This window comes from Oncorhynchus kisutch, linkage group LG8 (genome assembly GCF_002021735.2).
Source record: "Oncorhynchus kisutch isolate 150728-3 linkage group LG8, Okis_V2, whole genome shotgun sequence".
Lineage (NCBI taxonomy): Eukaryota > Metazoa > Chordata > Actinopteri > Salmoniformes > Salmonidae > Oncorhynchus > Oncorhynchus kisutch.
In genome coordinates, this window is record NC_034181.2 from 59,445,799 (window position 1) to 59,460,160 (window position 14,362).

At 42.9% G+C, this 14,362-nt stretch overlaps 1 protein-coding gene across 1 annotated transcript; it reads right to left on the bottom strand.

Annotated features, from left to right (window-relative positions):
• Window positions 1-478: 478 nt before the first annotated feature.
• Window positions 479-4,677, bottom strand: LOC109895485 (cytochrome b-c1 complex subunit Rieske, mitochondrial-like). Its single transcript, XM_020489193.2, has 2 exons — window positions 4,367-4,677; window positions 479-1,807 (listed from the first exon to the last, which is right to left on the bottom strand). Exons 1-2 carry the CDS (start codon window positions 4,575-4,577, stop codon window positions 1,197-1,199), a joined length of 822 nt encoding a protein of 273 aa, XP_020344782.1. The 5' UTR covers window positions 4,578-4,677; the 3' UTR covers window positions 479-1,196.
• Between the last annotated feature and the right edge of the window lie 9,685 nt (window positions 4,678-14,362).

Sequence of the window (14,362 nt, forward strand, 5' to 3'; positions counted from 1 at the left end):
CAGGCAGTTATGCATAGCTTGTCTCTGTGGCTCCGGAGAGAGGAAGACATCAAGCACTTTATTATTAGCTAGTTATTAGTCAATGAAGCGTGGGAATGCCAGGCGGGTTGGGCAGCCATTTCCCTCCTAATCACCAGAGCTCTTCGTCAAGACCACCTCAGACACCAGGCTTCTCTTCATACCAGACTATGACACACCTTGAGCAGTTACCCTTATCCGTAACTAGCCAATGTCAAACCATTCATTTCTAGGAACTATACCAGACCGTAGTTTTGACTTGTATGTAAAGTCAAATGAGGGTTCGTGTTATTAACCCAGCCTGATAGCTAAATGCAAAGTACTCGCAAATCTGAGGTTTGCTTTAGCAGGTGCATCGGAAATGTTCAAATGCCATTCAGACTATAGAGGCAAGCTGCTGCTGTGTACTGCACTAGCAACTCAGTCTGAGCTGCAAACTGTAAATAGCACACAAAAGGAATATGATTTTCTGTGAAACATTTATTAGCTTAACATGAGTATACATTTTTACATAACTCTGTAGGCAGATAGCTCATCAATAGAAAAATGTGACTGTTCTGTTGCTTTAGCATTGATTTAATGCCTGTGTCAGCCCCTGCTGACCGCTTTTCTTTCTCGCGTAGAATGTGTAACGTTAATCTATGTGACGGCGACCGAAACAAAAACAGGGATATCGATAGGAAGAAAACATACAACCCCTCGCAATATTACCATTAAACAACTTTACCTAAGCACTCTAAATCGTCCCAACAAAATCTGAGACAAAACTTTTCCTGTAGCTCTCTGAAATGGAACATAAAGGCATCATTCATGACATTGACCCTTGAGAATCACCTTCGGACACAATTGTAGGTAACGGTCTGTAAGCAGGTGAATGTTTTTTGGGTCAATCCTCTTGTACCTGCACTATTAAAACATCACTACTATTAGTATGCTATTCCACGCTAAGGCGAAATAAACCCCATCATTCATTTTACAACCCAGGTCGTATTTTGGTACAGTATTAGATGTAGCTGAGATTGGGAAATAAATAACATGAGGTTTTCAATCAGATAAAATGTACATTTATTACTTACAATATACCACCCTGAAACAGAGTTTATGCCTGCTAATGGATGGAATAACGAGTCAGACAGAAACATACCAAACATACTGATCTGTGATCTCAGTCCAGCAATTTAGCCTACAATTACAGTGTCCTCATCTGGGAACTCATAGTAAGGCACCTCCAGGTTGAGTGGGGCTGGGCCTTTCCTGATGCGGCCAGAGGCATCGTAGTGAGAGCCATGGCAGGGGCAGTAGTATCCGCCATAGTCACCAGCATTGGCGATGGGTACACAGCCCAGGTGGGTGCACACGCCGATGACAATGATCCATTTTGGTTTGGCGACGCGGTCCTTGTCGTGCTGGGGGTCACGAAGCACAGCCATATCCACAGCTTCCTCGGTGGCGATCTCTTTCTCAGTCCGGTGGCGGATGAACAGAGGCTTGCCCCTCCACTTGAAGGTCATATTCTTGCCCTCTGGGATCTCTCCCAGCTTGACCTCGATCTTGGACATGGCCAGGACATCAGCTGAGGCACTCATGGAAGAGATAAACTGTGTGGCCACGGTCTTGGCTGTGTAGACACCCACCACGGCTGTGGCCCCGGTGACAAGGTAGGAGAAGGTTTTCCTGGACTCGCTGCTCTCCTGAGAAGATTTATTGGGGTCAAGCAACTCAGGCCGACGGTAATCAGAGAAATCTGGCACCTTGATGTCAGTGTGAGCGAAGCGGACTGCAGCTTTTGCTGAAAAATAAAACAAGTTGTCCATTAGATAAACAATCAAGACAGTACTAAGAGATAAACAATGGCATGTGATAGGAAAGTACCGGAGGGCACATTATAGCAGCAGATACATCCAAGTCAATAGCTAATTAGATAGAAAATGTATGAACAGATTGTTTAAAAGTCAAGTTTAAATATTCTATAAAGTAGCTAACTAGCAAGCTTTCTAAGTTAGCTAGCCCATTAGCCAGGGCATAATCAATGTGTCTTGTAACGGAAACCGTTTAAGAACCAAACAGAGCAAACGTAATGAGAAGGGACCTTCCTGAATTTGTCCAACAGAAACCCTTGTTTCATTGCAAAACGTTTTGCAACAGACTAAACGTTTTACAACAAAATAATAGAAATGAATACACCTTTGGCCTACATGTAGTGACCAAGAAAGCACTCCTCACTCTATGCAGAAGATTCCAGCTCTACCATTACACTTGTTGACACTGAGCTGCATTGGGTTCAGAATGCAATCATGGTTACATTAAGACACTGGAAACGGTGTTATGAAAACCAAATCAAATCACATTTTATTGATCACATACACATGGTTAGCAGATGTTAACGCGAGTGTAGCGAAATGCTTGTGCTTCTAGTGCCGACTATGCAGTAATATCTAACAAGTAATCTAACAAATTCACAACAACTACCTTATACACACAAATGTAAAGGGATGAATAAGAATATGTACATATAAATATATGGATGAGCGATGGCCGTGCGGCATAGGCAAGATGCAGTAGAAGGTGTAGAATACAGTACTTACATATGAGATGAGTAATGTAGGATATGTAAACATTTTTAAGTGCCGTTATTTAAAGTGACTAGTGATTCCTCAATGTAAACATCATTAAAGTGACACCTTCATCAAGTCTGTTTATTTAAGTGGCCAGAGATTTGAGTCTGTATGTTGACAGCAGCCTCTCCATGTTAGTGATGGCTGTTTAACAGTCAGACGGCCTTGAGATAGAAGCTGTTTTTCAGTCTCTTGGTCCCAGCTTTGATGCACCTGTACTGACCTCGCCTTCTGGATGATAGTGGGGTGAACAGGCAGTGGCTCAGGTGGTTGTTGTACTTGATGATATTTTTGGCCTTCCTGTGTCATCGCGTGCTGTAGGTGTCCTGGAGGGCAGGTAGTTTGCCCCTGGTGATGCATTGTGCAGACCGCACTATCCTCTGGAGAGCCTTGAGGTTGAGGGCGGTGCAATTGCTGTTCCAGGTGGTGATAAACCCGACAAGAGGCTCTCGATTGTGCATCTGTAAAAGTTTGAGTGTTTTAGATGACATGGCCTGCTGCGCCTTCTTCATCACGCTGTCTGTGTGGTCCATTTCAGTTTGTCCATGATGTGTACGCCAAGGAACTTAAAACTTTCCACCTTTTCCACTACTGTCCCGTCGATGTGGAGTGCTCCCTCTGCTGTTTCCTGAAGTCCACGATCATCTCCTTTGTTTTGTTGACGTTGAGTGGGAGGTTATTTTCCTGACATCACACTCAGAGGGCCCTCACCTCCTCTAATCAGGCCTACCACTGTATTGTCGTCTGCAAACTTGATGATGGAGTTGGTAGCGTGCATGGCCACACAGTCATGGGTGAACAGGGAGTACAGGAGAGGGCTGAGAACGCTCCCTTGTGGGGCCCCAGTGTTGAGGATCAGTGGGGTGGAGATGTTGTTTCCTACCTTCACCACCTGGGGGTGGCCTACCTCAATGCATGGATGGAATATGCCACTGTACTCAATTTGACCTTACTCCACACTGATACATTGAGAAGATTGAAATACTGTTTCATCCTCATGCTAGCTAGCAGTAGCCATTATGGAATGGCAAATCACTTTGAACAACAAAAAATGCTGGTTGGAATGGCTGTGTCAACCAAACTGGCTGCAGTGGCAATTGCTAGCTAGCATGAGGACAGAAATGGCAGTTTTCTGGGAAAACAAGCAGTATTTCAATCTTGTTGATCTATCAGTGTGGATTAAGGTACAATTTGGAGTGCGGTTGCATATCCCATCCCTGCATAGAGGTAAGCTTTATAACCAATATCTCCATCTCACGCCAGCTCCATAGTGACTTAATATATTCATCATTGCGTTCTGACCTCCAGTGCAGCTCAATGTAAACAAGCTTAATGGTAGTGTCGGGATCTGCTGGCTAGCATCTCTAAGGCCCACCTGAATGGGTTATGTAATGTTATCTTAACTAGAATGGACACCCCACTTACTTACCTAGCAAGTAAACTAAATTCTTGTTCTAAGCGTTTGGTCCTGACCTCGCAGTCAGCTAGTTACCTTAGTTAGCTAGTTAACTACTTGGCTGGGTACTAGGCCGCGTCTAGCCAATGCTAATGAACACTAGGCTAATTTATTAAAACAATCCTCTCAGATTCTACAGCATACACACTGGACTTTGGTAAACTACACCAGCACGTCCTAACATCTTATGTCAATGACTCATCCACAAGTAAAACAAATAAACCGATTATTAACGTTAGCCATTAGATGCTGTTAGCTAGCTTGCTTAGCTACTTACCATTTATGCTAACTGATACTGCCGGCCCGGTCTTGGGGCTCTGACCGTTCAGGGACTCGCGGGTTAGGAAAGGTTTCTTCGTGTCTACCAACACTTTCTCTCCCTTGACAACCACCCCTGGAATAAGTGCTTTGAGTGGTCCAGCAACTGCATAGTTCGTTGCCTGCAAGTATGGGGAAAATGCCCCCGAACGAGCGGCAAGGGACATCATCTTTTAAGCGAGGTAGGCTCCTTGCAATGCTAGCTAGCTACGACCTTGCCTGGATTGTGCAAGGGGCGCAAGCGCTGTCTGCTTACGCAACACGTCAAGTTACTAAATGACGTCGGTCAGAAGGGTTACCTTTTTTTTTTACTGTGATGAGCAATAACTAATCAATTATTCTCTTTATGAATTCTTATCTGATTAAAATACTTGGGATTTTTCTGACACTAAATTGTGTTATGTGTTTTGTTTTACACTACTCCATTGTTCAAGTTATGAGATAACTAAACATGACCAATCATCATTTGCATAAGCTAATGCCCTTTGACATCACATTAGGACCTACATTTAATTATTATTCTCACCATGGAGAAAATTACAAAACATTATGCATAGCTGCTATTTGTGGAATGGTTATACACTGACTTCCTTGGTGGTGACATTATTAAAACATGTATTCCAAATACATCTTCCTCCAAATGTAGGCCCCTGTCATGCATTGAAGACATACAATTAATTCATGAGTAAACTAGGTAGCTAGCTAGCTTACTTGCAATGATTGACTCCAAAATGCAAACATAGCTGACAACATGACTTTGTAAGCTTTGGCTGTTATGTTGCTAGGTAAAAACTCTCTTGTGTGTGTGTCTGTCCCATTTTGTTTCTGCAGGCTGATGCAGAGTCAGAGAAGAAAAGGTGAAACTGTATATATACACCAACATCTTTGGCTGAAGTTATTGGAGAGATGTGCTGTGCATGATACTGTAAGTAAGCGTTTTAGCAGAGATGAATAAGGCCTGGAATGCTATACATTTTCTTCCAAGGGAATGGACAAAATGTAAAAGAAAGATGTTTGGCAAGCTGCAATCCTTTAGCGAATCATGCAGTGTCACTATTAATTCTAAATTGCTGATGCATAACTAGCCCAAGATGTACTGTTAAGGAGCGTCAGCACTGTTGTACACATTAGCCGCGCCGTCTTCAATGCTTCAATTAAGAACCCAAAAGCTAATGCATAACTGAAGGGCACCGGAGTCCAATGAAGGGGCGATTTTTTTTTTAACCATCGACAGTGAACTGAAGGCCTTTGAGAGTTCAAAACTGTCATTGGTCAAAGATAATGAGAATGTTCAATTAGTCTGATGTTCAATTAAGTCTAATGTTAGCTCAGCATTAGTTTTTTATTTTTATTTTATTTTACCCCGATTTCGATCTTCGTCGAAATCGCTGCACCTCCCCAAATTCAAGAAAGTATACAGAATTATATAGAGCCCTTATTGCATGAAACTTCCTTCCATCTCATATTGCTCAAATAAACAGCTAACCTGGTTTCAAAAAACAGATGAAGCAACACCTCGCAGCACAACTCCTCTCCCCTATTTGACCTAGATAATTTGTGTATATGCATTGATATTTAGGCTACGTATGCCTTTAAAAAAAATGTATGTCATTCTGTCCTTGACCTGTTCTTATCTGTTGATGTTCTGTATGTCATTCTGTATTATGTTCTGTGCGGACCCCAGGAAGAGTAGCTGCGGCTTTTGCAATAGCTAATGGGCATCCTAATAAAATAACAAATACCCAACAGGCTCTGGAGGCGAAAGTCAAGTCACGTGTCCTCTGAAACGCGCTTCTTAACACCTGCCCGCTTAACCTGGAAGCCAGCCGCACCAATGTGGCGGAGGAAACACCATTCACTTGACGACCGAGGTCACCCTGCAGGCGCCTGGCCCACCACAAGGATTCGCTAGAGTGTGATGATCCAAGTAAAGCCCCCCTGGCCAAACCCTCCCCTAACCCGGACGACGCTGGGCCAATTGTGTGCCGCCCTATGGGACTCCCGATCACGGCTGGCTGTGATACAGCCCGGGATCGAACCCGGGTCTGTAGTGACATTTCTAGCACTGCAATGCCCCAGACCTCCAGGGGTCCCCTAACCAAAGATAGCATAATGTAATTACTCTCTCTCCTCTCTCAGTTTAGCCCTGATGTATCGCCATCTGAGATTGGCATCTGTCCAGTACCACAGTGCACAGCTGAAGCACGAGCAAGAACTGGTTGATATGAAGGGACTGGTGGAGAGAACCAGGCCACTAATGACAAAAGCAGAACATGAAAACATCCTGCTAGCCAATGAACTGTGTTTGAAACTGAACAATTAAAAGTAATTGCAAAAACTTATGACAATGAATGAGCACAAACTCTTAAAAAAAATCGTTTTCTACAGGAACAACTCGATCTAGCCAGAACTAAATACAATGAAGTCCACGCCAAACTAGATAAATCTAGTCAAGCTATCTACAAACAGGAGCGTGCAACTTGATAACATGCATGCAGTTTTGATGCACGTTACTCAAAACAATAATTTTCGAGTCCAAATGCTGCAGACGAAAGACGATCAGTTAATGAACACAAGGACCAAGATGGTTGACAAATCAGCAGAACTCATTGAAGTCGCTTGACCAAATGAATGATGAGAGAACTCAGGTGATGAAGATGGAAATATTGATTTCTAAGCTAGCGGAGGAAATCTCATCACTGAATCTCTCGCTCTGTACTCAAGACCTCTACCTGCAAACTATGACAGATAACACTCACATGTCTAAATTCAGTACTCAAAGTGCCCAAGTGGACTCTGCTATGCAGCAGAATACCTCCCTTAGGTACCATCTGCAGGAATTCCAGAAAAGTCACGCGCTACAGCGTGAATACCCAACCAAGCAACTGGAGCATTGAGAGATGACACACAATAATAGTTTTTGCCACGAAACCACGAGACCAATACCCACCGCAGTCTAAATAACTGGAGAGTACGTCGCTATTCGAAATGACTACCACTACAATCAACCTCTTTTCACCATGAACAGAAATGACACATCACGTCATTGCGAACAACCACTCCACTTTGTGGGGAATATGACCACAAAACGCAACTCAAACAGCCCATAAACAGTCCTGGAGGACTGCTTAACTTGTGAAGCGCTAATTGATTTGGGCTCGACAATATCGCTCGTCTCTCAAACATTATTCAATGGTCTCAAAAGATCTTTGAAGCCAACTAAACGTTGGTTAAAAAAGGAACGATGCAACTCTACACTTCGAGGTTTCACTCAGACCACCGCGCCTCTCACATTGAGACTCATGCTGAAACTACACTTCCAGGACGTATCGCTCGTTCAACCTGTGTATGTTACCAGCCTAGAATCTGAACCACTGCTACTCGGAACAGATTTAAAGGATCATTTGGATTGAAAAACCAACCAAGTATGGTCACAGGTCACCGTGCCATCTCCACTGACCACACTGTCTTCTCCTAACGCTAGCTGCAATGCAGTCATCCACGAGGGGTATCTGTCGGCAGCACCCCTTGGGTAAAAGACACTTGAAAACCTCTTGGTGCAGAATCCAACCCAAGGAGATATTACAATATCTCGTCACATTCAATCAGCAAACCCGATTGACCCTTATTTTCATGATTTCGAGCCAGCAGTCTCTGTGAATGAGCAACTTCCCTCCTCCTTAGTGTCGTACAATACTGTAGCTGAGATGAACTTCTCTTGTTCTTGGACACTTCCGCAAGCCCTGCGGCACAGGAATAAAAACATTGAGTGTACTCTGCTTCCGATTATACATTTTCCTCTTTGCGGGGGTACTGAAACCCCTTACAATAACACCAGTGGCGTCAGTCCCAAACTGACCCGATGAAACACTGTGCGATTTCGCAGACAGATATCCTCTTCTCATTTCCCAGGTACTGGATAGGTTGCCACACGTGGATACTGTAGTGACTGACAGGCCTCGACAGCCTCTGAGCGGTTTGAAGCACAAACACCAGGAGATTTGTTTGAAAGGTTACAGCCAATCTAATAACAACGCGGCTGCTGACAACTCGTACGAAGGGTCCGACCTTTTCGTGTGTGCCTCGGATACCAACACCAACCTCTGGTGGTGGTGGTGGTGGTGGGGGGGGTCTGAGACTACATGCAACTCTGTACGAGGCCGCCAGGGCAGGAAACAAATCTTGCTGTGAACTTTCCTATGAGAACAGATAGGAGCAGGCAGGCCCCTCGAAGGATAACCTTAGAACACATCTAAGATATCACTGAGGTGTACCACACTGGTCGTAAAATAAGTTGAGTGGGCTTTCCACCTCCAAAACAAATGATTATTCCTTGCCATGTGTAGTTTCAACTACCATGCAACTAGTAAAACGCTCTTATCGTGTGTTCTGGTCGGATAACATTTCAGAATAAATCGGTAGGATAACTGGTCCCATTGAGTACCAGGACCAATGCCAGCACAGTTAGTCCAGCTACAATCAGTAAGAAGGTTAGAGACCTCACAAGTCAAATTGCTATTGATAACAGCGACAGAGGAGTTTGTAGTCACACAGATTGCAACATGTGGAAGGGAATCTCCAAAACACTCTTCTGATGGTTAACACACAAGCCTCTAATAAATAGAATCCTCCATTCAGTAGGAAAGTTATTAGAAGTCATGAACCATGATCACACCGCGTACGAGTGGTTCAGTGCTTAGAGAGTACTTCCGTCGTGAGGTTAGCGAGCTCCTCAGTGGATAACTTAGCTATGAAATAGACTCTTTAATACCTATCACCACTACAATGGTGTAAGACACAGTGACTGGTAGTAAAACTACAACAGGTCCCCTTAACATACAGTTGAAGTCGAAAGTTGACGTACACCTTAGCCAAATACATTTAAACTCTGTTTTTCACTATTCCTGACATTTAGTCAGAGTAAAAATTCCCTGTCTTAGGTCAGTTAGGATCACCACTTTATTTTAAGAATGTTAAATGTCAGAATAATAGTAGAGAGAATTATTTATTTTTAGCTTTTATTCCCAGTGGGTCAGAAGTTTACATACACTCAACTAGTATTTGGTTGCGTTGCCCTTAAATTGTTTAACTTGGGTCAAACGTTTTGGGTAGCCTTCCACAAGCCTCCCACAATAAGTTGGGTGAATTTTGGCCCATTCCTCCTGACAGAGCTGGTGTAACTGAGTCAGGTTTGTAGGCCTTGCTCGCACAGGATTTTTCAGTTCTGCCCACACATTTTCTATAGGATTGAAGGCAGGGCTTTGTGATGGCCACTCCTATACCTTGACTTTGTTGTCCTTAAGCCATTTTGTCACAACTTTGAAAGGATGCTTGGGGTCATTGTCCATTTGGAAGACCCATTTGAGACCAAGCTTTAATTTCCTGGCGGATGTTTTGAGATGTTGCTTCAATATATCCACATCATTTTCTTCCCATCAGCTAGGCCAATGGCTGACAGATAGCCAAACTCTCTCTCTCCTGGGGGAGTTGGCCCGGTTTTATGACACTAACAACTAGATTGTAAATACCTAGCAGAAACTCTCCCTTTGGCTCTGCAGTATTGAGAATGCAACGTCTGAGTGTTACAGAGAGACTCTTGCCAAAGAACTTCAACATCAAGCAATGAACATTGGGACAATATACTTCAACATCCAAATGTTGGTAATGCTGTGAAATGGAATATGGAAAATTAATGTATATTTTGTGATGTCATTAAAATAATCAGAAAGACTTATAACAAGATAACTGTAACTCTGAAAGGGTACACATCCTAGTTATCAGGTTTGCATCTCAATATAAAATAAATGATTAAGTATAAGAATACGTTCGAAAAGATCGAAATGTGAATTCAGACTTCTAAATGAGATAATTGCTTTTCACATAAACCTGGGCCAAGTCAGTAACCACGCCCACGTGAGCACAGACGTTGTGTCAACAGGACGGAACACCCTCCAAGGCCAGAGTGGTTCAACGGACTCACTGAAGAATTAACATATTAGACCAGACAGCGTGGAGGGGTGGCTACACGGCTGGAAATAGTTAAAACTTCAAGACCAGAAAATGTTCAGACCCTCTGAAACTCTTGACAAGTGATAAATGTGAAGACTAGACCGAAACATGCACCGCCTGCAGCTCTGTATGTAATGCAGTCTAGGACAATTGACCAAGACAAGAGGGAAGGACAAATTCGTCTTACCAGGTACAGTGACTTGCAAAAGTATTCATTCCCCATGGCGTTTTCCTATTTTGTTGCATTACACCCTGTAATTGAAATTGATTTTTATTTGGATTTCTTGTAGTGGACATACACAAAATACTCCAAATTGGTGAAGTGAAATGAAAAAAAAATCACTTGTTTCAAAAAATTCGAAAAAAGAAAAACGGTAAAGTGGTGCGTGCATATGTATTCACCCCCTTTGCTTTGAAGCCCCTAAATAAGATCTGGTGCAACCAATTACCTTCAGAAGTCACATAATTAGTTAAATAAAGTCCACCTGTGTGCAATCTAAGTATCTCATGATCTGTCACATGATCTCAGTATATATACACCTGTTCTGAAAGGCCCCAGAGTCTGCAACATCACAAAGCAAGGGGTGCCACCAAGCAAGCGGCACCATGAAGACCAAGGAGCTCTCCAAACAGGTCAGGAACAAAGTTGTGGAGAAGTGCAGATCAGGGTTGGGTTATAAAAAAAATATCAGAAACTTTGAACATCCCAAGGAGCACCATTAAATCCATTGTTTAAAAATAGAAAGAATATGGCACCACAACAAACCTGCCAAGAGAGGGCCGCCCACCACAACTCACGGACCAGGCAGGGAGGGCATTAATCAGGGAGGCAACAGAGAGACCAAAGATACCCAAATCGCTGTGGAGCTTTGAAGCTCCTTCAGGGTTATCTGTCCAGAGGACCACTTTAAGCCGTACACTCCACAGAGCTGGGCTTTATGGAAGAGTGTCCAGAAAAAGCCATTGCTTAAAGAAAAAAATAAGCAAACACATTTGGTGTTTGCCAAAAGGAATGTGGGAGACTCCCCAAACATATGGCGGAAGGTACTCTGTTCAGATGAGACTAAAATTGAGCTTTTTGGCCATCAAGGTAAACTATGTCTTTATCTGGCGCAAACCCAACACCTCTCATCACCCCGAGAACACCATCCCCACAGTGAAGCATGGTGGTGGCAGCATCATGCTGTGGGATGTTTTTCATCGGCAGGGACTGGGAAACTGGTCAGAATTGAAGGAATGATGGATGGTGCTGAATACAGGGAAATTCTTGAAGGAAACCTGTTTCAGTCTTCCAGAGATTTGAGACTGGGACAGAGGTTCACATTCCAGCAGGACAATGACCCTAAGCATTCTGCTAAAGCAACATTCGAGTGGTTTAAAGGGAAACATTTAAATGTCTTGGAATGGCCTAGTCAAAGCCCAGACCTCAATCCAATTGAAAATATGTGGTATCACTTAAAGATTGCTGTACACCAGTGGAACCCATCCAACTTGAAGGAGCTGGAGCAGTTATACCTTGAAGAATGGGCAGAAATCCCAGTGGCTAGATGTGCCAAGCTATAGAGACATACCCCAAGAGACTTGCAGCTGTAATTGCTGCAAAAGGTGGCTCTACAAAGTAGGGGGGGTGAATAGTTATGCACGCTGAAGTTTTCAGTTTTTTGTGTTATTTCTTGTTTGTTTCTCAATAAAAAAATATTTAGCATCTTCAAAGTGGTAGGCATGTTGTGTAAATCAAATTATACACCCCCCCCCCAAAAAAAAATATCAATTTTAATTCCAGGTTGTAAGGCAAAGAAAATAGGAAAACATTCCAAGGGGGTTGAGTACTTTCGCAAGCCACTGTACCTCTGAGGTATCGATTTAAATGAACATCGGGAAATACAGACCCCTCTGAACGCCGCGTGGTACACCTCTGATGTATCCATTCTAATTCACACTCCGTTACAAAGAAGCCTACAATTAGGAAGGACATTGTGACCTCTGGTGGACAACCAGAGACTTACATCAAACCACTTCCCATAGACAGATCGAGTTCAACAGAGACGACATAGACATCCACGTGTAAATATATACATTGTTTTTCTTTACGAATGAGTGGTTGTTCATGTACGAAGTATTCATATTCCCATGAGCATAGCTTCCCACATGTACGATAAGTCCACTCTCTTTGTCTTTCCCGCTCTACCCCCCCCCCCTTTTCATTTTGTAACAAACCGTCATATCGGGTTAGTCCACTAGGGACTTTTCATATGCATTATGTTAGTAATCGATAACCTATACCGTGTATGTGTGTGTTTATGTATTTCTGTGTGATTATTTATTTAGTTAGTTAGTAAATAAATAGATAAGCAAATTTGTGTATTGCTGATTCATCACTAAGGCTAGGGTTCTAGCGGATTAAGATATTTGCGACGTTCAGAATGAGACTGATGAGGTATTTAATAATTGACTGTATTGATGTAAGAGATATCTGTGTTTCTTTAGAGTTTGAGTCGGGAGATTGTCACTCTTTAAACATCTTTTCCCGTGATGCCCTAAGTTTCTAATGAGTTAATTGCTACATGATGAATTTAATAGAGTAATAACTAAACGGAGTAGGTAATTATTTGATAAATAGCAGTCATTACATTAGTGATAGTCACGTCACGACAATAATAATACAAAATATGTAGAATAGCAGGAAATTACCTTTAAAACGTCAAAATCTTATTTTAGCCTCATGGCAAAATGTGCACAATGGCATGAGATGAGATACAAAACAGCACATTTTTCTCTCTCACCCATGGCGAAAGGTTAGAATTGCAGGAAATTAGATTTAAAACTGCAACACTTAGCTTCATAACAAAATAGAAAGGATAGAACTTTAATGTCCCCAAGAGGGTATTGTCTTAAACACACAGTACTGCTGTACATTACACACTCAACATAATACCTTGCCCGTTATCCTTATAATACACATTGTACACTTCTCATATAGCCACATACATAATACTTAGCATATTCACTTATTCTGTAAGTGGTGTACTAACACAGTGTCTGCCTGAGGGGAGGAGGGACCCTATAGCGTCTGTCTGAGGGGAGGAGGGACCCTATAGTGTCTGTCTGTCTGAGGGTAGGACCCTATAGCGTCTGCCTGAGGGAAGGAGGGACCCTTTCGTGTCTGCCTGAGGGAAGGAGGGACCCTTTCGTGTCTGCCTGAGGGGAGGAGGAACCCTTTAGCATCTGCCTGAGGGAAGGAGGGACCCTATAGTGTCTGCTTGAGGGAATGAGGGACCCTATAGCATCTGCTTGAGGTGAGGAGCTGATACTCGGAGTGAAGTACATTGGAGGGATCTGAAATAATTTCCTGTGCTTGTCTGGTAACGGTCTGCTCAGAAATAGTCTGCAGGGAGGGATGTTGCCTCACACCCATGTTTGTATGCAATTTGGGTTTTCAGTGGGACTGATCAATTGCAAAACCAGACTGTGATGCCATATCTAGGATACTCTCTATGACCGCATGGTAGGAAATAAACATTATTTTTGGTCAATTCCAAAAACCTTGAGATTACACTACATAGGAAATAGAGGTGTCGTTGGACTCGGGAGCCGACACTCTCTACTTGGACCTTCCAGCTCAGCACATTGTCCATGTTGTACACCCAGAGACTTGAACGAACTAACCTGCTATGTTTGCATTGTGAGCAACCATAGGCGCGTGGATGCCGACAGATTTGGGGTCAAACACAATCGCCTCCGTCTCCTCTGTTTTCTTTACATTAAAGTATGAAATTGTGCTCATCACACCACTGGACAAACCTTTGAATCTATGAACTGTACACAGTAGTATCCGCATCTTTATACATCAGACCAAGAAGGTTTGTAATCATCTGAGGACTTGACAATATAGTTTTCAAGATTACTGCTAGTGCATTCATTTGTGTACAGTGTGAAAACGATGGGT